General features: G+C 34.3%; 2 protein-coding genes across 2 annotated transcripts in view; one reads left to right on the forward strand and one right to left on the reverse strand.

The window, feature by feature from the left end:
- Window positions 1-9,651, forward strand: part of ais (DExD-box helicase 52) — a 51,831-nt gene extending 42,180 nt beyond the window's left edge. Inside the window, exons 11-14 of the mRNA XM_081736727.1 lie at window positions 1,411-1,561; window positions 2,685-2,760; window positions 7,460-7,624; window positions 9,442-9,651. Coding sequence (XP_081592853.1) covers window positions 1,411-1,561; window positions 2,685-2,760; window positions 7,460-7,624; window positions 9,442-9,631 — 582 coding nt within the window. The 3' untranslated portion in view covers window positions 9,632-9,651. The remainder of the gene's footprint in view (window positions 1-1,410; window positions 1,562-2,684; window positions 2,761-7,459; window positions 7,625-9,441) is intronic.
- Window positions 9,652-20,247: 10,596 nt separating this feature from the next.
- Window positions 20,248-23,702, reverse strand: LOC145668672 (uncharacterized). Its single transcript, XM_081736729.1, has one exon. It carries the CDS (start codon window positions 23,421-23,423, stop codon window positions 20,814-20,816), a length of 2,610 nt encoding a protein of 869 aa, XP_081592855.1. The 5' UTR covers window positions 23,424-23,702; the 3' UTR covers window positions 20,248-20,813.
- Window positions 23,703-24,642: the final 940 nt, after the last annotated feature.

Below are 24,642 nucleotides of genomic sequence, written 5' to 3' on the forward strand. Positions count from 1 at the left end.
CCGGAAAGGCCTATTTTGATAAAAATATCGTGAAACTCTTTTAATGAGGTGTTTTTTTTATAAATAAACATTCTTTGAATATTTTGATTGTACATATACTTACAGATTTAATGGAAACACCTGTAAAAATTGCAACTTACCAAAGAAAACAGGTTTGATGTGATGTGAAATGGGAATCATAGAGGTCGTGAATAGCAGCAACTTTGCTTAAATAGCTCAGATTACACCATTCCACGTGCAGTACATTACTCAGTTCAGTGAGAAAGGATGGAGATGGAAATTACGCCGATTCGTGTCTCCAAAATGGACCACTAATATTTAATTATGTTCAGGTACGGGGAGTAGCAGAACAGGGCAGGTGTTCAACTTTATCCTGATGTTCCTTAAACCACGGCGCAACAGCTCCAATTATGTGAATGGGCGCATTATTATCCTGGAATATGTCATCATTGTCCGGAAACAACATCTGGATCATAAAATCTTATGTTCCTCTAAAATGGCAACCTAATCATGAGCAGTGACACTACTGGTAAGAGTCAGTACAAGACCTACTGAAAACCAGGGTATTGCCGCCCACAACATCACATAGCCTCTCCTATGTTTCACGGTTTGGCAGAAACACTCAGGACAATACGCTTGTTCCGGCGTCCGCCATACATAAACACGACACGTGGTTTTAAATATTGTGAACGATGACCCATCCGACTATATCACACGTTTCCACTCATTGGTGGTCCAGTTTGCATGTTCACGACACAATTGGCGTCGTTCTAAAGCGTTATGGTCCGTAATCAGCGGTTTCACCTGTACAACCCAACCCCGTATGTTCATGTTATGTAACTTGCGGCGAACTATGTCACACAGGCAATGGGACGTGTTGCTAAAGTTCCTTCACCACTTGCAAAGCAGTCGCACAACGTTGTGAGCGGCAATCTGCCTTAATGCTTGGCAGAACCTGTCACTGAAGGCTTTCTTAGCTTATCATAATACCACTTTCGTCACGCTTGCACCAGATAGTTGAGCTCCAGCAATTTGGAAATCAAAAATGTCGCCCCATTTTACACTATCAACCATCTGCTCAGTTTTGCACACATTTCTAAATTACGTACACAATAACATATTGATAGAGGGATGGATTAAGAAGTTGATTGATTGATGAGAGTTTGTACTGTCATTTCATCCCCGAGCCTGTGAGATACTGAAATCTATTGTTCAAACTGGGATCCGAATTACAACTAGGGTGTTTAGTCGGGCCCAGTGTCCCCACCGGAAATATAACCCGAGACCACACACACAGAAAGCACATGTGGCATTTTCTTAGCCACGAAGAGACACATTTACAGACTTATCTTAAAATGTAATGCATTTTGCATAAACTGAATGTAATATAATTGAATTATATACTTTCAGCGTGACAATATAGTGAAAAGTTTTCGAGCTGGCAAGATCTGGGTTCTGATATGTACAGAGTTGATGGGACGTGGTATTGATTTCAAAGGCGTAAATCTAGTCATCAACTACGATTTTCCTCCAAGTGCGATAAGTTACATTCATAGGATAGGTAAGTTACATTCCTGTTGTAAATTGAATGTTTTTGCTAGTAAGTATTAACGCTATAAAAAATGTAGGAAAAAAAATGCATTTTAAAGATTTAGAGAAATGAGAAAATTGTAGAACTTGGTGTATTTTTCATTTGTATGAAGCATTCCAAATAGTAAAGGCAAAATTTATAAGGCTGATTTCCTGAAAATGCATTCTTTACAGTCGAAATAAACGTGCTGATTTCTAAGGAAAAGAGGAATAATTTACACAAACTATACACATAGGCAGAGAACTGGCTTCCTCTGAACAATTTGGCTCTCAGCATGCTTCATATATTCTATATATCAACCTTCAGAGCTCCATTAAACTGAGAATTATATATCAAAATTTAACTTATATATTAACCATGGAGTTCAATTTTGGTCTTTGAAAAATGTTGTAAGGAAGTTGTATGTCAATATCTACTTCATTTACGTAACTTTTGGTTAGTGTCCCATTCTCTACATTGGTAGAAGGTTGATGATCATTAATTCTGGAGATTTAAAACTGAAATAGTATTCTTCATCTGAAGGCACATTACTGGAATGTTGCTTTAGTAAAGAAGAGTAGTTCCCGTGAGAACTAGTTATCTTGAGATAAATTAAAATGTCATTGGTTTCAAACTCTAAATCCCAAAATCTGGTGTGACAAATGAAAGTACTAAATTTGAACTTTGTCTTAATATGTGTACCGTTCCAGTCTATTCAGTGCGGAATTGAATACAATTTCAGATAGAACTGAAATAGTCTAAGATAGGTCTTACTAACAGGGAGTAGAGAAGAATAATTAATGTGGTGGAAAAGAGGAGATGCTTTTGACAAACAAATTTCAATATTTAGAGGTTTTAGTGTAAATTTTTAAAATAATTCTGATCTGTTTATTTTAAAATAATCAACATACAATAAGATTGTTCAGTTAAGTGTTGCGTTAAAAGTTAAGAAACACAAATGATAGGAAGGAAACTTCTGAAATCCTGAAGTATCTAGTCTAGACAAAGAATACTTAACGTTATCAGACGACAAATTAAAATCGATTGTGTAATGTATATATGTTGATGTTTGTTTAGACTAATTAAATTGAAAATTTCATGTATGTACTTATAGGACGAACTGGACGAGCGGGAAGACCAGGTAGAGCTGTTACGTTTTTCACGGAAGATGATGCTGTAAATTTGAGAAGGTAGAGTATTCGTAAATGGTCTTTTACAATACATTACAATTTATTATTATTATTATTATACCTTTTTATATTGGTATTTTGCATCGGGAAAAATTAAAATCATGTTTTATTATAGTTTAAAGAGACAGATAACGAACATGTCAAAGAAAATTCTAAAATACAGTCAGTAGTTATGCGAAATTTAGTATCAAATAAACAGTAAGGGGATTTTAGAAATACCATAAGTAAAATGCTAATAGACACCGCAAGAAACAAACCACATCACTAGGAAGTACTTTCGAAGAACATCGTCTTCATCTTCAGATTGATTAACATATATCTATTTCTAGTGACAAGAAGATTTTTGCTTCGCATATTTTTAAAATTCTTTTTAAGCATTTTTACCTATCCATAATTTCTTTCCTATGGTTTAAATCCGTTTTGAAGTGTGCCTAGGCTGAAGATAAAAACGATGTTCTTCGAAAGTACTTCCTAGTGATGTGGTTTGTTTCTTGCGGTGACTATTAGCATTTTACTTATGGTATTTCTAGTTATTATCACCGCTCACAATACAGTAATAAGTAAGGGGTAATAATAAATTTGACTTTAATATTGTTATTATTATTAAAATGTTCAAGATCTCTTCTATTCCCTTCATCGGTGACAATACGGAGAAAAAACTAACGCCAAAAATATACGAAAAAAATTTACAAAATAAATATACTGGCATAGTAAAGTCAATTTTATTACTAAGAAAAGAAGTAGTGTTGTTTGTTCTTAACATAGATAAAATGTGTTTAACACTAAACTGTTTTCATGCATGTTCAGAAAGGTCTAAAATGTAAAGATTTGAAATACTGCAAGTATAAGCTACAATGTGGCTTCAAGGGTTTGACATGTAAGGCGAAAAGAGTGTTTGTCTCGTGACAAATTCAGATTTACTGACAGTTCAGGGTAACCCATAGACTGACTGACTGACTGACTGACAAAAAAAAAAAAAAAAAAAAAAAAAAAAAAAATCATTCATTTTCATAGTACCAATGAATATGAAATAATGTTCCAATTTTAAAGACTTTACAGTCAACTTGCTATCGCATGTGTACTAAAAAGTTCTTTCATGAACAGGATAGCACTTATGAGCATGAAAATAGTATAATTAAATTATAATATATATATATATATATATATATATATATATATAAAGCAGCGGTATAAATTTTAGTAGTAAGGAGGCAAAAGCTGACTACGCCATTCCTTTAATGAACCTTTGTTAATATGTATTTGACAAGTGTAACTATAAACGCTATTCATCAGTGTCACTAGTTAAAACGGTCACCAAGAATGTTAATTTGACACATAACATCAGTTTATAAAACAAATATTTGATAATAAGAAAACTTCTGAAATACAATAAATATTTTCAAGAAAGAAAAAATGTATATTAGAAAAGATTTATCATTATATGCTTCTATTGCAAGAGTTGATACCTATAACCTATCCCTGATTTATTGATCTACTAAAAAAAGTGCAGTATTCTTCCTACATTTTCAAGAGACTTTTCTTGAAGAGTGATGCAAGTGTCGCCGCGATGTTCCAATATTTCTATCGTATTTTGGAAGAAGAGTTCTCCAATGTCTGGAACCTTTGATTTACAGCATCTGTCATTATCTGTTGAAGATCTTTTACCATGCCAATGTTGTTTCAGGGATGGAAAGAATTTGTAGATCAGGTTGTAACGGCCCCAAAAGTATCGTTATATTTTGTCTCTTAATTTGCTTTTGTTAGTTCGTAATATTAATTTATTAATTAGTTATTTTCTATGTTCTTTGCTATTTTTCAAAATTGTTATGTTAATATATTATATATGGTAGAACCTATGAAAGCAAGAAGTCATGACATTTCCTTGAAATGTCACGTCGTAGGATAGCAAATTGGGAGTAGAAGAAAAGAAAGTTGTCTTGAATATTGAATATACAATTTTCCTTTGTGATTCTTGGTTTGTAAAGTGTTCGTGTTGTTACATTATGAAGTTTTAAATTATTTCTGTCCTACGAATCATTCTTTACTTTTATATTGCCATGAATAATTGAAATTACATCTGAAAGTAGTTTATATAGTCAAATGTTATGGAATATGTTTCTAAAACAATCTAAATTGTGTACAGTAGGAGCTGGTAATGCCTTGTGAGTAAAACGTTAGTCAAACATTTATCATAGCACACGTCTTAATGTAGTTTAAGCTGTTCCTCCATAATATACTGTATTTATATATTTTAATTCAACTACTATTGCAATGTGATGAATTGAAGGGAGAAATGCAAAAGAATAAGTAATTTTGCTAAGAAGAGATTTAATCGATATGAATGAATCAACGATGTAATTATGTATTATTGTTATAAAATATTGGATCATGTGAAACGACGAATTATGAATTAAGAAGATTAATGTATGATATGAAAAGTAGTCTTCGAGTTGATAGATTAATGTAGTTACTCTCGTCATTCTCTATGTTGTGATGTTATGCAGAATTTCTGAGGAATAGTTAGGAAACTACCGTGCTATTGATGTCACATATGCTGTATACTTTGTATTGTAAATGCAAGTTGAACTTTAAATCCATTATCCTACTGTATATTTGTGGATATTAAAGTATTATTACTGATGGGAGATTGTTGAACATCGTTATTAATTGAATATCTCTTTAGCTGAATTCCATAGCATAGACATATGAAATTCTAGATAATAAGCGCTCGTCGATGGTCATCCGCTTCCCTTTAGCTCCTGTTCTTCGAAAGCAAATCAGATGTGTTATTCACTTGTACTTTCTATTAAGATGGCGACCCAAGAGCTTACCTTTTCAGAAGTGAAGGAGAACGAATTTAGTTGATGTCCACTTCTTGGTAAATACGAAGAAATGGTGGAGCATCACAAGGTGAAAAAAGTACGATGTTCACGCAATTTAAAATCCTCGATATGAATGCAAGATTGGATGCTGGGAATATTGTTGGGCTAAGGAGCACAGCCTACCTCAACTTTCCACGAAGTTTCTCGTGATTTTATAATTAAGAGTAAGAACGTATTATTGTAGCTTCTTCGTGCACGTAGTGAACCAAAATAAGCAGACGGCATGATTTTTCCTGCTTCAATATCTTAAAAAGCGGAGATCCCTAATGTTTCCAAAGTTCGGTTTGAAGGTCAGAGTGAACCCACAACTCATCCATCATCACAGAATTGTTGAGCAAATCACAGTCCTCCACCGCGTCGCTGTGTACATTCTCCCATCTTGTAATTGTTTTTTCTTCAGGTCCAATTCATTTGTCCAGATATTAAGTATAGTATGTTGTGATAGGTATGTTTATTCTACTACCTGATGGTTACTCGCTGATATTGTATCATGCTTTTTTTCAACAGTTTTTGAAGCGCCACCGCCATGTTTATTTTCATTTTTTTTTTTTTTTTTTTTTTTTATCTCTCTCTCTCTCTCTCTCTCTCTAAAGTTTTAGACATATAGATGTAAATTTCGGATTCATTCCCTTCTTTTTGAGTATTTAATAAATCTTTATTGACTGACTCACCACTTTCATTCACCTGCCATGAAGAAAGTTAAACAGTTGAGGCATGTAATTTTGCGTGAGTGACTATAGATCCATCAGTCATTACTCGCAGCCAAAATAAGTATTGTGGCTCAGCTAGAAATGAGTCATCGGTGGAGCGTAGTGACCAATGCAAAAGGCTCTCAAAAAGGTTTGTACAATGGACCGTAATTTTTAAATACTAGCACTAGAACAATGAAATTATGTGTGTCTGTACTTACACATGTTACTTAATGTATTCTCCATCCGCTGTGACATACTTAGCCAACCGTTCTTTCCGTGCTGTAAATGCACTCAAGTAGAACCCCAAATGCTTACTGTTAAACCACTGTTTCACACACGCAGTGAGTGCTTGGTCACTGGCAAACTGCCTACCAAGAAGATGGATCTTCAGAGGACCAAACAGAAAGAAATCGGACGAACCAGGACCGGACTATAGGAAGGGTTGAGGGACCACTTCTCATTCCATACTTCTGATTTTTTGCTGTGTGTGTGATTGACAGAATGAAACCTCGCATTATCTTGGTACAGTTTGATGATTCTATTTTTGAACTCCGGTCTCTTTGTCTTTAGAGCACATCGCTGCTTTGTCAGTGACAAACAATATAACCCACAGGTAACCCAGACGCTTCAACAAGTTGTGCTTACATATCTGTTATTCCTGATCAATGTAATTTTTGCTGCAGTTGGTTTTCCTGATCGTGGTTCATCCAGCAGACTGAAATCACTAGTATGGAACATTTGTACCCATCGCTGAACATTGCTGCTGTCCAATGCCTCATCTCCATACACAGGAAGCAATTTGCATCGAATAAATATAGTTGAGTGATCGCTCATCTTGTACAGTAATTCAATGACGACTATTGGCGAGTGCGGCTGTCTACTTCCTTCTCCATTGTGGGCGTATCTGTAAATAGAGGAAGAAAATTGTTGTACAACTTTAGCATAAAATACAAATGAGCAAAAAATGTTTATGGTTCTAAAGATAGTCATAAAAGACTTACGGTGTACAAAATTTTTTGAGCGTCCTTTGTATATGTAGATATAGAAATAGATATATAGTTATATTCTGTTATGACTGAAGTATTATACTTTATTTTGTATTACATTTAACATTATTTATTCCAGTATAGCGCAAGTTCTTCGAGATTCGGGCTGTAATGTCCCTGAGTACATGCTTCATTTGAAGAAGCCCAGCAAGGAAATCAAAAGAAAATTGGCTCAAAAAGCTCCAAAAAGAGAACAGATTTCGACAATTCCTCGCTATGACATAGAACGAAGGAAGAAATTCAAGTAAGTAAATCGAAACAAGTGATCGCAATAGTAGAGATATGGGCAAGCCAGTTGTATTCTTCCTGCTTAATATTCTGTTTTCCGCTCTTGTTCTAGTGTAACATAATCTTAAGCTCCCAATTAATATCTCTTTCGTTGAATGGAAATTCATTCATTATATATACGACATAGGTAACCACAACTACCCTATATATGTGTATGTGTAGTGTAATTTGAAATTTTATACCGTAAAGTTTTTCATCTCAAACTTTACACTCATTTAAATGGTACACTCAATGAAGGAAAAGGACATGGTGGACCGCTTTATTACTAGATTATTGACAGAATCAAATAAAATAGAAATATCTGTTGAAAATTCGGAAATACCCTGGCCTGCAATTTGTGGAACATGTTTTTTGACAATCATGAAATGAGAGATTTGAACAATTGATGAGCATTCAGAATACCTCTTTTAAACAATCATGTTCTACTTCCTAAACCAGGGAATCCTTTAGCTCTGAATGGACGTTTTTGTCTGATATGCCTCTGTTAGTATCTTAATAACAAAGTAATTCAGACCATTTATCGTTACAGAAATCTTATTTTGAGCGCAGCAATTGCTGAATCAATCTGTATCTGTTCGTCTATATCTGTGTACCGGGTTATCCGTAGATCAATGAAATAATTTTAAAGATCACCACAAATAAATACGCAACAGATGGAAAGTTTTTGAGAGTAGCGGGGAGTTCACCTTAGATTAGTGTCGTACATGTTCAGAGATTTGGTGGGAATATCCGATTCCCAAGATGTGAAGTTCATGCCGATTTGCCTTAATAGAAAATACTGGAAAGTTCTTTTATAGCGACAGGTGTCAGTCTCACGAATAATTCACTACACTCTTTCGTGCCAGAAGTCAAGGCAAACATTCTGGGGCTGCACTAGTAAATTTCTGTAACTCGATCCACAGTTTCTTCGCCTTTCCAAGCATATCCCAACCAGGCACCTGTACACAGACAGGCATCATCCCTGAATTTCACATATGAATTCTTGATTGTGTTGAAAACCAAGGAAATTTTCTGAAATTCTGCCTGAATCATCGTTGAACGATCAAGCGGACGAGTTTCTTGCGTAATTGAAAACTTAAAATGAGTCCTTATGTTTACTAAAAGCCATATTTACTACTGTTCTCTCCTGGCGGCAAAACACGGCAACTATACGCGCGACTTTTTCTTTTTTTTTAAAAAAAGCCAGTTACTATTGACATAATGTAATAATAATAATAGTGGTAAAGAAACAAAAAACGGAAATGTTCATTTTACATTAAGATCAACAGAATAGTGGTTATGATATAGACACAAAGTAATAGCTAAATCATTTTGAATTTCTGAGAACTGATCTAGAAATTATCTTATTTCGAAATGTGGTTTAATATTTGAAAATAAACGCATTAATAGGATTAACATTTTACAAAGTCAAATAGTTATAATAAAAGAAAAAAACAAAAAAAGAAAACCTTGATGCGTATTTCATTAGAATAAGAAACTGGGTGAAACATTGTTTAAATATATTGCCATAAGAATACAATGTGCATAGAAATAAAAGATTAACATAGCTTGTCACTGAAATGACATAGTTGAGCGAGAAATTTAGCTGGAAGCACTTGAATGTGGCATAGAATGGCATCTTTATTTTAAAATATGGCACGAAACAAGATGACACGACATAAAATCTTGTCTATAATAAAATTTACTAAATTTGGTAGGTGAAAGTGAGTGCTGGCAACTCTATATTTTGTTTCATATGTTTGGCCCAAGTAATCTATAATGTGATCTTTTCAGGAGAAAGAAACGAAGAGAGAGAAAGAGTAAAGAAGAGAATGAAAAAGAGACTCTCAAGAATTCTGAGGCCGACGGACAAGAGAAAGCAAATTCAGAAAGAAAAAGAAAATTTAGTAATAAGAGTAACAATACGTGGAAGAAGAATAAACGAAAAAAATCAAATGTAAATGACACAGAAGTGGCAGAATAAATCATTTGTAGATTTTTCAACTTTATTTTTTTCATATTATATTATATGACTACCCTCAATATAAATTTCGCATTTGGCTGCATATTTTCCACCCTATATGTTCAAAGTAGCTTTATAGATAATCTTTATCGTAATTACTAGGGCAACCCAAAAGCATAAAAAGCATAACAGCAATGTACACATATGGTTGATACCTTGAACGTGGTTGTAGTTGTCTAAGGGACCAGAAAAAGCTAATTTTAAAAGCATAATAAAGCATAATTTTAGAAAATAAAGCATAAAGCATAATTTAAAGTATATAGCACAATTCTTGGAAAATTCTGTTTAACTTCAAGTGTAACATACTGTATTAATATTTTTTTAAACCAATATTTACAATGCAAAATTGAGAACATAACAATTCAACAATGAAAAGGTTATTTTTATTTCAGTAAACTTTTCGGTGTAATCCTTTGAAGAAAACTTAAAACGGAGGAAAGAAAAGAAAGGAAAAGAAGAAAACTTTCCGCCAACAATGAATAGTACACAAGATTTCCACACTATATTGTTATGTGTACCTCTTGAACTTGAGCACTTTCTGTACTTTCTGGTGGCATCTTTTACTTTCCCCTTCCGTATATATGCACCTCTACGGCGCACACAGGTGATAGAAAAAACTGATTCGAGTAAAGCATATCTCTTTACAGTGCATTAAGTAGAAAGTTCATTAAATATGAAAGAAACCGGTTGCATAAAATTATAAATAGATCAAGATATTTAGAATATGTAACCAGGGCCGTTTTTAACCTCCCCGGCGCTCTAGGCACTCCAAATTGTTATGCCCCCCACTATTTCCAGAGCATCCTCTCCTTCAGTTATTGTCTTGCCAGTTTCGGTTCGGGAGGGATTTTCCCTTAACTCTCTTATTCTTTTCCCTTTCTTTGTTTGTGCTCTTTGGAGAGTCTTTCCATTATCCACCACCTATGGACCCGCCGTGCCCAGGACTGGCAACCGGCAGCCGTAAGGAAAGGATAGTATGGTTTGGCCACTCTTGTTCATTTCTTACCTTACGGCAATACAGACCATTCACCCACCCTTTTGTATATTAGTACAGTAAATTAATGAAATCGTTTGCAATTACAGTATAGAGTATACATTATTGTATGAACTGTTTTCAACTTGTTTATCATCATGTTTTTCATCGCTTATTGCTTTACTATTTTACTTTGACTTTTAGACATCCTTATTCTTTGTTGAATCACTGTCATTGTACTTGTACAACAAAGGTTTTCTTTGAGCTTTGATCATTGCAAAATCATTGACATCATTGTAATTAATTTCCATTGTAATATCATTTTGAGTGCAACGTTTCTCTTGTACTCTCTTAAGGGCAGAAAAACTTCTCTGCTGTACAGTTTGTCACAGGAAGAGTCAAGTAAATTCTCATTGCGACTTCTAAATTTGGGAAGGTACTTTCCAACTTGTTTTTCTTGATATAAAAAAAGATTCCTCTTATTGTTATTTTTCCACCTTCATATACATTTTGAAATGTTGACACTCTCGTACAAATTGTTCTTCATGGATGTCTTTGGGGTAGTTTTGAGCCAAGTATTTGGTCTGTTTGTCACATCTTCTTGCGCCTCTATTAGGAGCGCTTTTTAATAATACATTGAACCCATCAAATGTATATTATAATTGTTTTATTTTTCTTTCTTTCTTTCTTTCTTTTTTTTATTCTTTCGTCATGTTGATGTTCAGTTTATCGTATTGAGTGACAAGCTAGTAGTTTTAAATGGATGGATGTTACATTTATAGGTTTCTCGTAAATTATTATAGTTAAAAGGTGCACAAGGAATAATTTCCGTAGTCTCCGCTTTTGTCTGCTAATAACAGAAAACACGTATTTTTCCTAATATTAGTACAGTTAATAGTTTGTTTTTATCCCCCAGTTATCCTCAGACAACTGTTCTTCAGTATTCTTATTTATCAAGTAATATAAATCTCTATTTCAATTAACAAAAGTAAAATTATACGTATCACATTTACATTAGCCGCCGAGATCTAGTTTGTTTGTAACCAGGTAGCTCAACCGGAAAGGAAATTACGTTTTCTGCACAGTGTATTTTTTCCTCTTTTTTTGCCCTCCAATTTTTTGCGCCCTAGGCACGTGCCTAGCGTGCCTAAGCGGAAAAGCGGCCATGTATGTAAGGTATAGTAAATATTATACATTCAACATGATTAATGTAAAACAATGATTGAAATTAACAATAAAGCATAAACAAAAAATAAAGCATAATGTGAGTTGCTCTAGTAATTACTTTTGCCAGTTTGATAAAGAGAAGCTGCATTAATGTAATTGGCAACAAACGATAATTTTGAAACTGATGATGTTTACATATTATTACCATCGTTATTTAGTATTACTAACCATTAACACTACCATTATTTACTACTAACCATGGGCGGAGCTATGGGAGTATTGCCCCCTCCCCCCAACCTTTTAACAAAAAATAGAAATTCCACCTATAAGATGGCCACCTACCAAGAAGTATTCCACAGGTCCGAGACCAACCAAAAGATCTGCCCCTCTTCCCCTCCTCTTGGCAGACAATTCCTAACTCCGCCCATGGTACTAACCAAACACGTACTGTACAAAACTGAAAGGAAATCAACGAAAAATATTAGTGGTTGTAGAACCTGCTTTACTATTCATATTTTTTGGTGCTCGCTGCGTCAAGAGTCCCGTTTTTCTTAATCGTTTTGCAGAAACCTTGTCAGACTACTTTCAAGTTCATCTGAACACACATTTCTGTTATTTCAAGTTCTGTTATCAGTTTGCTTCTTATAATCTGATCATAAAGTTTGCATTACACAAATACACATTCGATATGTGTATTACTGACTATAGTAATTTTCATAAATATTGGCAGGTGAAGCTACACTTCATATAATTATTTTCGGAAAGATATATATCTATTATCGCTATGATAGTGTCTGTTCGATCCATCGACAGATGATAAAGATAGCACAGCAATACTCCAATGAAACGGTACGCTAATCCTAGTTTCCCAGCTTGTTTGAAGACTTGTCCCTCCCGCCAATATATCTGAATCCTACTTTAGTGTACAAGGAATATACTGAATTGTTTTGAAAAAGTGGTGCATCTGTTTTCTCGTAAGACGTACTTCTTCATTCACGACATGCTCAACAATGAAGTGATTTTAAACCTATTTTGTTACAATAAAAATATAAATAGCTAATAACAGTTAAGTACTACATAACAAAGCATAAATAATATAGACAATTAATTATATGCAACCCTAGATTTGATTCATAGATCCATAGAAAATTTATCGAACCGGGGTACTTCGGGCGGAATCCAGAAATCTGACAACCCTAATCGTAAGTATTGTATCATCATTATCAGTTCCTTTCTAGAAGTTGAGAAGTTTCCATCTACTACAAGTTCACAGGTTAATGTATTAAAAAGAAATCTGATTAAAAGCTTGAAATTTTGCACTGTTGAGACGTAAAGCCTAAAGTTAATTAATTTGTAATTATATTAATCTACCCTTCTTACTTTTTAAACTATGGAAAAACGGTATGTAAATTTGGCGTGCACCTCTTACTACAGTTCTCAGGTAATTTACTCGGGCAAAACGACATGTTTTAGTATGTACCTCTTACTACACTTCTCGGCTAATTTTGTCTGGGAAAACGGCATGTAGTTTTAGTATGCGCCTCTTACTACAGTTCTCGGCTAATTTCGTCTGGCAAAACAGCATGTAGTTTTAGTATGCATTTCTTACTACAGTTCTCGGCTAATTTCGTCTGGCAAAACGGCATGTAGTTTTAGTTTGCACCTCTTACTACAGTTCTCGGCTAATTTTGTCTGGGAAAACGGCATGTAGTTTTAGTATGCACCTCTTACTACAGTTCTCGGCTAATTTCGTCTGGGAAAACGGCATGTAGTTTTAGTATGCATTTCTTACTACAGTTCTCGGCTAATTTCGTCTGGCAAAACGGCATGTAGTTTTAGTTTGCACCTTTTACTACAGTTCTCGGCTAATTTTTTCTGGGAAAACGGCATGTAGTTTTAGTATGCACCTCTTACTACAGTTCTCGGCTAATTTCGTCTGGGAAAACGGCATGTAGTTTTAGTATGCACCTCTTACTACAGTTCTCGGCTAATTTCGTCTGGCAAAACAGCATGTAGTTTTAGTATGCATTTCTTACTACAGTTCTCGGCTAATTTTGTCTGGGAAAACGGCATGTAGTTTTAGTATGCATTTCTTACTACAGTTCTCGGCTAATTTCGTCTGGCAAAACAGCATGTAGTTTTAGTATGCATTTCTTACTACAGTTCTCGGCTAATTTCGTCTGGGAAAACGGCATGTAGTTTTAGTTTGCACCTTTTACTACAGTTCTCGGCTAATTTTTTCTGGGAAAACGGCATGTAGTTTTAGTATGCACCTCTTACTACAGTTCTCGGCTAATTTCGTCTGGCAAAACGGCATGTAGTTTTAGTATGCACCTCTTACTACAGTTCTCGGCTAATTTCGTCTGGCAAAACAGCATGTAGTTTTAGTATGCATTTCTTACTACAGTTCTCGGCGACGTGCCATCCAAAATCGCCATGCGATGCTACTTTGGAATTCTGATCCATGACAACGCCTGTCGTACTGTTGAGACATTTCGATGGGAACTATTCAGTCATCCCCTTACAGCTCCAACCTTGCCCTCAGCGATTTCTTTCTTTTTCTTCACCTGAAAAGGTGGTTTGCATCGAAGCGTTGCAACGACAGTTAAGATATTAGTTCTGGACTGGCTTAACTCTCAGGCTGCAGATTTTTACACAGAGGGTATACAGAAGCTTACGGAATGCTACCAGAAATATCTGGAGGTTCGTAGTAATTACACTGAAAAACAGCCAATTGTATATCAGTCACAATAATTTTTTTTCTGTCCGTCTGTCGACAGGTGTGAACAAAAACGGTGAGAGAGATTGAAATGCGGTTTCTTGCAATCGATTCAGCGTGCCAAGATTAGGCTCCATTTCTTCCGTCAACCCTCTATTCAACTGGAAGTGGTACAAATTAGCAATTTCTGGTTTGAACATTGATCGCCATAGAACAAAACTGGTAATACGCGTAGATAGTGACAAGCTGTTTTCTGCAATTAATTCAGTCTCAGGAAAATCTTCTTTTATTTTTGGGTAGTTCAGGGATTTTGCAAAAAAAAAAAAAAAAAAAAAAAAAAAAGTCACCGCATACGTATCAAGAAAAGTTAGTATCATCTTTCAAATATAGGATATAGCCATAACCAGCCTTGCAATAGATCATTTTTATTCGCTGGCTTAATATTAAGGTCTTAAATAATTAAAAAAAAAAAAAAACTACAGTATTTATCGTTAGTCTTGCAAATTACATAAAACACCATTCCATCCGGTTTAAAAGTCAATTCTAGAGAGTAGTTTCGGATTCTCAACTTTCTCCTGAAATGATATTGCTTAGTGTATTGTTTGAGGTTATATTTAGAAAGGCTGAAATTGCTTAGTAGTGCAATGTTCACACTTGGTGTGAACAACTCGCGTTTAAATCGAGGTCATCATGATGATAATGGTGATATTTATCTCCCATTATTTTTCTCGAAGTTATTTTACTACCTACTTGTTACTTCCTTATTCGATTAAATTTCATTTACATTTTTTTTTCCATCAAGAATTAACATTTTAAGCACATATTGTTTCCTTAAATCTGTATAGGTCTTCCACAGTCATAATAAGGAGTAATTTTCTTTATCATTATTATTACTATTATTATCTAGATCAGGGATGAAGAGGCTATATAGATTGTTTTCAGTTGCATTTTTCCTTAACGTTTTTCCTAAAACGGCCCAAACTTTTAAAACAAAAGATTTACGCTGGAAAATACACCTCTCTTAAACTTCTATACGGTGTTGTCCACCACATACTTAATTGACCGGGGATTGAATCAGGGACCTCACACACCAGAGGTCAGCGTTCTACCACAGCCACCATTTCCCCCTTTCTGAATCCCAAGATGATCCCCCCTTTTTGAAAGGAATGCAAAAAATACATCTACAGCACATATTCGGTATATTTTCAGAAATTACCAAATTTAGATGGTTGTCCTATTTACACGCAAAATTTAAGAGGTTGTTCCATTGAAGAGAATAGACCCCTATATTCATCCATATTATGCAAAAAAGCCTCATCAAAGAAAATAAATCATGTCAATAGCCGATACACGATAAGTATTGATTACGTATATTTTTGGCAATTTTTACACATGTATAGAGACATGCAGGATTATAAAGTTAAAAAAAAAATACAGAGAACATTTACCAACATTTGCTTTTTGATAGTTCCTAAATTTAAGAGGTAGGCCAATGTACCCCCACCTAAATTTGAAAGGGTTGCATCAGAGCACCCATGTCTTATTAAAGAAAATGATTTCCTCTACTCAACGATATAACCATATAGTACAAGAAAGCTCATTAAAAGAGGATGTAGTAGGTCAAAACCCGTCAAATGTAGAATGTTTGGCAATGTTTTACCCATATAAGGGGACGAACAGGACCAAGCAAACTTACAAAGGTATATACAAAGTACCAGAGAATATATATCATTTTTTTTTGACAATTTCTAAATTTAAGAGATGGTTCTATGTACTCCTTCCAAAATTTGAATGCGATGCGTCGATGTAGCCGTGTCTTGTAAAAGAAAATTGATCTCTGTACTCATTCATATAGCAATATAACAAAACTTCATGAAAGAGGATAAAATGTGTCAAAAACATCCCAAGTTTGATTTTTTTTTTTTTTTTTTTAAAGAATGAGATGATATATTCAAACTTACAGAGTGCATACTATGGTCCTATACTACTTCACCAAATTTTTAGTTTTGAGAATTTCAAAGGGTGGTGCTATGCACCCTTCCCGAAATTTAAAGGGATGAACCAATGTACACATTGCTAAAATTTAGAAAGAGTGGTCCTATGTGCCTCTGAGCCAGGGATCCAGGGGCACAAATTCTCCCACCGGCATCAATACTACTTACTTGTATATTTTATCTATGATGGCACCGAAGAATCACCAAGAAATTAGTGTGTTAATTTCACTGAAAAGGTTTGTGTTTTCCTGTCTATCACCCACTTCCAGCTGTTTTCTACATTTCTCCATTTTCTTAAACGGATTAAAATAAATAAAAGCATCTCTTACAAATATTTAAAAGCACATAATGATATGTTGTGGTTTGAGAGGCATTGAAAATTTGGGGGCACGGTCCTTCAACTCCCCTTGGTTGCGGGTCTGATTAACAATATAATTCTTGCACAGTCGCACAGTGGTGCGAAATGCTAAAAACGTGGCCAAAATTCAATATCTCTTTCAAAGTGCACAAAAATGGGCATGTTGTGGTTTTTGACCTCACTGATCACGAACTTGATATCCAAATTGAAAACTTCAAAATGGTGGGTCCAATATGACGGATCAAATTTTGAGAAAAAGTAGAATATGGTAACAAAAATTGTATACTCGGGGTTTTCACATCACTGAATACAAATTTGATATCGAAATGGAAAAATTGCATATGGTAGATCCAATATGGCGAATCAAATTAATAGATTGACATACATGGGTACAATTTATAACCTTTTGCCAGTGCCCTGTTTCTCAACGTTTGGTATTTTCTTCTTGATATTCCCATATCAAGAAAAAGAGCTAGCACTTCATCATTGGTATACACGTCCGTGTGTGTAGACATTGATGTCACAACTTTCATATACTTCTCTGCTCTCGATGGACTTGAAGATAAAACGTCTTTGACAACTTTTGACGCACTCAATTTCCGGAAGAGCGAATACTCATTTGTTAGCGTTTGCCAATGTCTTAACGTCATTATTATTGCGAATTTCTTCAATTCTTTCTTCGCTTTCAACATTCGCTCAAAGATAAAATCTCCGAGGGAGGTGGTAGATCTTGTTGTTTCCTTGATGTCTTATCGGTATTACCAGGCACGTAGCCAAGGGGGGGGTCCAGGGGGTCCGGACCCCCCCTTCGAGACAAGAAATGAAAAAAATTAAGAAAGGATGAAACAAAATGAAATGAGAAAAAACAAGGGTCAGCGTTAAAAATAAACTAGAGGAAGCTTTTGGTTACTCTTTCTTATGAGGAAATTTGTATTACTTGCAATACATGGTTACGAGGTGAGCGATATATCCTGGAAGAGACAGGGAATTTAAAATTTCTAGAAAAGTTGCGGAATTCTCAGAATTTCTGCTACTAGTCAGGGAGATTTCAAGCTTCCGAAAGCATACTGCCGTTGTGTAACAGCGTGGACATTTTTTATCATAATTTTTCGTCATCGTATCCTTGCAATATCAAACATGTTCTTTTAAAAACAATTTTCTACTGCTCCGTTAACTGTCATTTGAAACAGACAGTACTTGACGGAATAATAAAAACAATGTGGAATGAAAGTTCTGTTAATATTTGATTCAACAGAAAAAGGAACGCAGATATTGCAAAATATTTTACAAGACATTATTGAGTATGTACTTTTTATAATAGTGAATATGCACTTTTTATAATGGTTGAGGTCATAATGAAAGGAAAATTGTTATATTTGAATAAACAGAGGAAGGATGTAAATATTGTATAATCTTTTTCAATACTTTTTTTTTCATTTTACTCGAGATTTCTGCATAGTTTATTAAAATACTTACCAACATATCCTCACAAACTAATATATGTTGATAGTAAAGTAGTTTAGATTGATCGAGCTCCTGGGCCTTCAGAATTTCATGTAACCCCCTCCCCCCCCCCCCCGGTTACGAAATCCTGGCTAAACGAACCAATAATGTTCCAGTAAAATTGTTTAGAATGATCGAGCCCCTGGTGTGATGACCACAGTATTTCATGTCACGGACCCCCCCCCCCCCCCTTCACGAAATCCTGGCTACGTGCCTGAGTATTACGATACAAAACGATAACATAACACTTAGCCATTCATTATTCTTGTAATAAAACTCGGTCATCCTTTCTATTGGGCTCTTGATATTTGCTCCTCATTCTATAAAATAAGGATGCGATGCCTGTCTTCATATCGTCACATATTTTAATACAACGACCACTCCTCGAAGAGAGGTGATGTTCCAAATTTTCAATTATGATTTGTAGATCGCTTTTCAAATGATCTTTCATCAAAACAAATATTTTTTTCGATAATTGGATAATTTCATCTTTTGGACCAAAAATTAATATTGTTAGATAATTACGTTTTGTATTACTAAATTATTTACTTATTCAATCCAATTTATTGTATAATTTCATATGAATTATAAAATAATGGAAACTAAAATATGCATACATCGACTATCCTCTTCTATATTATACTGAAGTATTTTTTCTCCCTTTTTATTTGTTGCCTTTCGCTATGTTTGCCTTGTAAACATCATTTTCACTTATTTTATAATAATTTTAGCTTTGTTTTTTTACTTTTTGTTTAACATTAACTAAATACTTAAATATTCATTAACTACAACTTTTTATTCAATCGCAACGTACAAAAAAAGGCGCAGCTAAGCGCAGCTGTTTTTATCACATTCTTGTAGTAAATCGATCATAGATTATGTGCCAATACAAAATTTAGCGGAATGGAGCGTCTTATATAACTTTTGAATTCAGGTTTTAATTCACTTTGAAATAATTTCATTTTTTTAATATAAACATTAATGAAAATAAATGTATAATAACTAACGTATTATAAATAATATATGGTCTTAAAATCCTTTACATACCTCCCGGAACAACGTCCATTTTGATTTAAATAGATCGGAAAAGTATACAGTGAGCTATTTCATATGAAACTCGAGCTATATTTCTCGCGCGCATTAGATATTACGAGATGCACAAAAGTAGGTTCACTTTGACTCCCAATACTAGCTCCGGTATAAGCGGCTAGCCGTTTCCATGGGTGAAGTTTAGGAGACCAATTGTTACTATAGCGAACCTGATACTTAAAAATAGCCAGATAGCAACTTTCTATTTTCATTTTTGGCCATGTTTTAGGCATTCCGTATCACTAGGAGTCGCTTCGAATACTTAATTCAAATATCTAAGGAAACTATTACATATTTCACACAACCTACCTTCTCCGTTCTTATCCACGGTGTGCCTGAAGGAAACAAAAATGTATATGTTATAATCCTACCTACGAATATCTACAGTATATATTCTATCAACGAATATAACATCTGTTGAGGTAAGCCATTCAAACCAAACATTTTTCATTAACCAGATGCAAATCCTTTCTCTCTCTCTTCTCTCTCTCTCTCACCAATCCTTTGACTAATTTGTTCTACGATTGTAAAGATATTGTTCGTTCTATATTCAAGAAAGTTGTACAGAAACACTAAACAGAAATACACATATTATCTATTGGGATGAATTGTGAAATGAAAGACTTGTAGCACATATTTTGTATTAATGAGCTATGTATTTGTACAAATGGAGCCAACTTCTTCTTCTTCTTCTTCTTCTTATTATTATTATTATTATTATTATTATTATTATTATTATTATTATTATTATTATTATTATTATTATTATTATTTAAAGCTCGTTCATCGCCAAATACTCTTCATACTTGGAAATGTCGAATGAGTCGTATTCTAGGTTTTACATACATGTTGTAACAAGACTCATTCCCTTCTCGAAATTAATGCAATTATATTTTCACAGTGTTTACACTGATGTGTATATTATATCTTATCACACCATCTAGAACTTGTTCCTTTTCTTAACATAAACTTAGTTTCAATTGTCGTCTCTGCAAATAATTATGAGAACTCGACTTTTCACAAGATCTACTTTTTATCCATCTATATGATTTGTCGGCTGAATCACCTTCTTTCATGTCTGCCACACTTTTGCCAAACCAACACAAATATCTACCTGCGATTCATTTAATTTCTTCTTCATATAACTTCTTCCTTTCTTTAAACTGAAACATCTTGAAGTGATGTCTTCCAGGCTAGTTTGCATTGCCTTAAGGTGATTCAAGCTATCTAACTGTTCTTTGAAATAATCCATTTTGTACATTTTGACGATCCTTGTTTTACATTCGATTCCCAAACTGTTCCGCTCGACTTTAAGTGTTCACACTCAAATTGATTTGCTCTTAGTCTTGCGGATTGTGGTTCCTCTCTTCCAGATTCTTGTGTAAAATTTCCAACTCCTTTTTAAGTCTTTTATTTTCATTTTCGATATGGTTAGTTTCTCCCAATTGACACCGCAAGCTCCAGATTTCAGTTTCTAATTCGGATACATGGGCATCTGTTTCATTAAATCTAGCACAAAAAGCCCCTAAAGATTCTTGTAAGAAGTTGATATGTTTCGTCTTTTGCTCGAGAATTTCTGCATGTCCTTCATTTGATTTTTGAAGTATTTCTGCTTCTTTTGCATACTTTTCAGTTAGCAATTCCTGCGCTTCTAATTGCTTTTTCAAACTCTTCATTTCTAACTCCAAAGTTACTTTATCTGTCATGTGGTCTTTAAGTTTTGTCAACTCAGATATTACCTTCTCTTTTTGCTGCAAACTATCCTCAAGACTTTGTAAGGCGTTATTCAATTGATTATTTAAGTCAGCTATTGTAGCTTCCAGATTTGTATTTTTCACTTCTAATTCTGTAATTTGTTGTCGTAAGTTATTTTTTAAATTTTCTTTTTCGCCCTGTAGGTTCTGAACCTGGACTGATGCATTTGTTTTTGTTTCCTCTATGTGTGTTTCAAGTTTACAGGCCTGTTCCGCGAGACTCTGAATTCTGGTTTCAAATTCTAGTTCCATAATTTGCATACGCTTCTTACAATCAATCAATTCTGCTTCAATCATTTCTTTTTCTTTCTCGACATTTTCTTTCGATATTAATTCGGCTTTAAATTCATTTCTTTCCCTAACAATTGTTTCAATCCGAGTACACGCGTATACTTTAAGATCGCGCAACTGAGTTTGAACATCATTCACTAGTTTATATTTCTCCTCTATTTTGTTTTCCATTTCTTGTTCTAAGTTACGTAATTCCTTCTTCAAACTTGCCACTTGTGATTTAGTTCTTCCAAAAAGTATCATTTTTTTCTTTAACTCTTCTGCATCGCTCAGAGTACGTTCAAGAAGGTTTTGCAAAGTACTATTCTCTTTTTGAGCCTGACATAACTCAGATTTCAAACGTTCACAATCATAACATATGCCACACATTTTTCTCAAATCTGCGCCCTGTTCCTGACACTTACGAATTTCTGTCTCAAATTCCGTGACCTTTTCTTGACATGTTTTGACAACAGATTCTAGATACTGTTTTTCTTTGTTCAGATCAGAAATTTGTTGCTTTAACTGTTCATTTTCAGAAGATAGTTTATTAAAATTTGTTTCCATGTTATTATTTTGTCCCTCGAGTCTTGATAACTTAACTTGTAGCTTTTCATTTTCACAACAACAGTCACAAAGTTGTGTCTTCAGCTCATCCACTTCTTCTAAGTTTTGCTGCAGTTGGTTTTTGAGATCCTGCTTCTCGTTTACACACTTATTAAATTGGTTTGTCAATATATCTATTTTGTCTTCATACTCAGAAAGAGTAATCTTCATATTATTTATCTTACCACGCGATTTCTTTAACATTTCCTTCAACTTAGATCGTTCCTTTTCAAGTTCTTCTTTCTCTGTTGTTAATTGTTCTGCCTCACAGCAATACTTAGATAACTCTGACTGTAAACTAGTTCTCTCTTGTTCTAGGCGAGTTATGTGTGATTCGAATTCGTCTTTCTCTAGTTGCAGTGTCTTGGCTTCGTGCTCATACTTATCTCTGTCTTGTACAGCATCATCAAGTGCAAATCTTAGCCTTTCCTTTTCTTCTTTACAAAAGCAACGTTGTTCTTTGAATTTATCTCTCTGTTTCATGCAAAACGTTAGCTGCAGATTTAACTCATCTTTTTGATCTTCAGATTTATGAAGCCTTGCCTTTAATTCTAAATTTTCTTCTAATAAGGAGCAAACCTTTTCCTTCAGATTGTTATCTTCAGTTTCACTAACACACATATTTTGAATATGAGCTTTGAGTTCAACGAGATCTTTTGTAAAAGATTCAAATTGTTGTTCCTTTAGTACCTGCATCTTATCTAATTCACTTTTATGTTGCTTTCTTTCATTTTGTATATCATCTTCATAAACTAGGAGTTTATATCGAAGGTTTTGCAACTCGCTTTCGATTTCTTCGATGTGTTTATTCTTCGATTTCATTTTTATATCTTGTTCTTGTGAAAGACTGGTAACCAGTGCTTTGCAATGAATTAGTTCTTTTTCGAGCCGCTCTCGCTCTTTTTGTGCATCGCTCAACAAAGAAATTCTTTTTCTTAGTTGCTTTTCAACTACCTGCAAACGGGTTACTTCCTTCTTTTGCATTTCTGCCTCTGTTACTAGTTCATCCATAGTTTTTCCTAATGGAATATTTCGTTCACCCAACATATTCGAAATAGATTCCGCATCCTGACACAAAACTTTCAATTGCTCTACTTCGGTCTTGGCAATTTTCGAACTTCTAAGTTTATCCACCAGTTCCCCGAGGCGAAATTTTAAATAATCCTTCTCTCCCCGAAGTTCAGTAATACCACTGTTTTGAAAAGCACACTTTTCCTGAATATTGCCAGTTTTAGTTACACCCATGCTGCTTTGAAGTAGAGAAGCGACGTCTGGTGATTTCTGTTCGTAATGTTTGGATGTCCCTTCAGTACTGGTCATTTCGCTTATAGCTTCTGTATTTTCTGGTTTAGAAAAAAGAAAAACTCTCAAATAAATTACATCATGGTGTCAAAGCTGTTACCTAGCTTGTATGCAACCTGACAACTGAATGTAATTCTGACTTCCAATTCACTCCATAACCATTAATAAAAACTTTACTTTAAGTACTCTTTGAGCTGTTAATAACTATTGCAAGTGTTCTTGGAAACTATTTTGTATATTTCCTTATAATTTTGATTCGAATTGCTTAGATACAAGAATATTTTCGGTAATTAAATTGTCCGATAAATACAAATATGAGAGCCTACAACAATGCAAAAATCTATTTTATGAAATCACCGTCGTAGAAACGATTTTGTGAGTACAGGAAGATTCAATTAATAATTGATAAAGGATAAAAAGTATTAAGAATAAGAAGATGGCTACTGTATTGTGTAGTTTGTACAAGTGAACTGCGATCTTCAGAACATAATACATTAAGTATAAAGTCTTTGTTACATTAGAACGAAAATAGAATTGTAAACTATTTAAAAACTAGGGAAAACGTTGTAAGGAAATTGGATAAATCTCGTTGTTGTTACAAAGGCTGCTCTCATTGAAGGAATATCCTTCATAAATAGTAAATTGGCTGTAGAAAGTTATAAATATTCTGCATGCTCTCATATGCCACATTATGCAACATCGCGCACTCAGGACACATCCTAAATAGATTTCCACAAATCAGGGGCGGATCCAGGACGGACTTCTGGGGGGGGGGCGGTGGGTTGTAATACTGCTACTTAGAGCTACTTTTAAGAGCTCCAAACTCTGGAATGGGTTTAATTTATATATAAAATAAAAACTGTCCTCTTCTGGGGGGGGCGATCGCCCCAATTGCCTCCCCTGGATCTGCCACTGCCACAAATTGATGACAATTTGTTCGAATAATACTATTACAATTTTATTGATAATTATTCTAAATTAATTTACTCTTATTTGCTATATATTTGCAATAATTTTATAATTGTTAACACATTATTATTTTTGTTGTTTGTGCTGATTTTAAAAAGAGAACGAAGTACCTGAGGTTACAGTCATAAGCTTTATCTTAAAATTAAAAAAAAAATGAAAGTTTAATTTGGCTTCCAAAATACGCTTGAAAAAGTATAGTTCGAACAAGCAACAGTGCTACAATTGCAAGAAGTTTTCATTTTATCTTGAATCCACTATGTCTTAGTTT

This window comes from Thermobia domestica, chromosome 13, assembly GCF_964235325.1.
Source record: "Thermobia domestica chromosome 13, izTheDome1.hap1.1, whole genome shotgun sequence".
In the NCBI taxonomy this organism is placed as follows: Eukaryota; Metazoa; Arthropoda; class Insecta; order Zygentoma; family Lepismatidae; genus Thermobia; species Thermobia domestica.

What these genes read in the sequence shown, in the direction of transcription:
- LOC145668672 (XM_081736729.1), bottom strand. Translation starts at nt 23,423, where the DNA reads ATGACCAGTACTGAAGGGACATCCAAACATTACGAACAGAAATCACCA.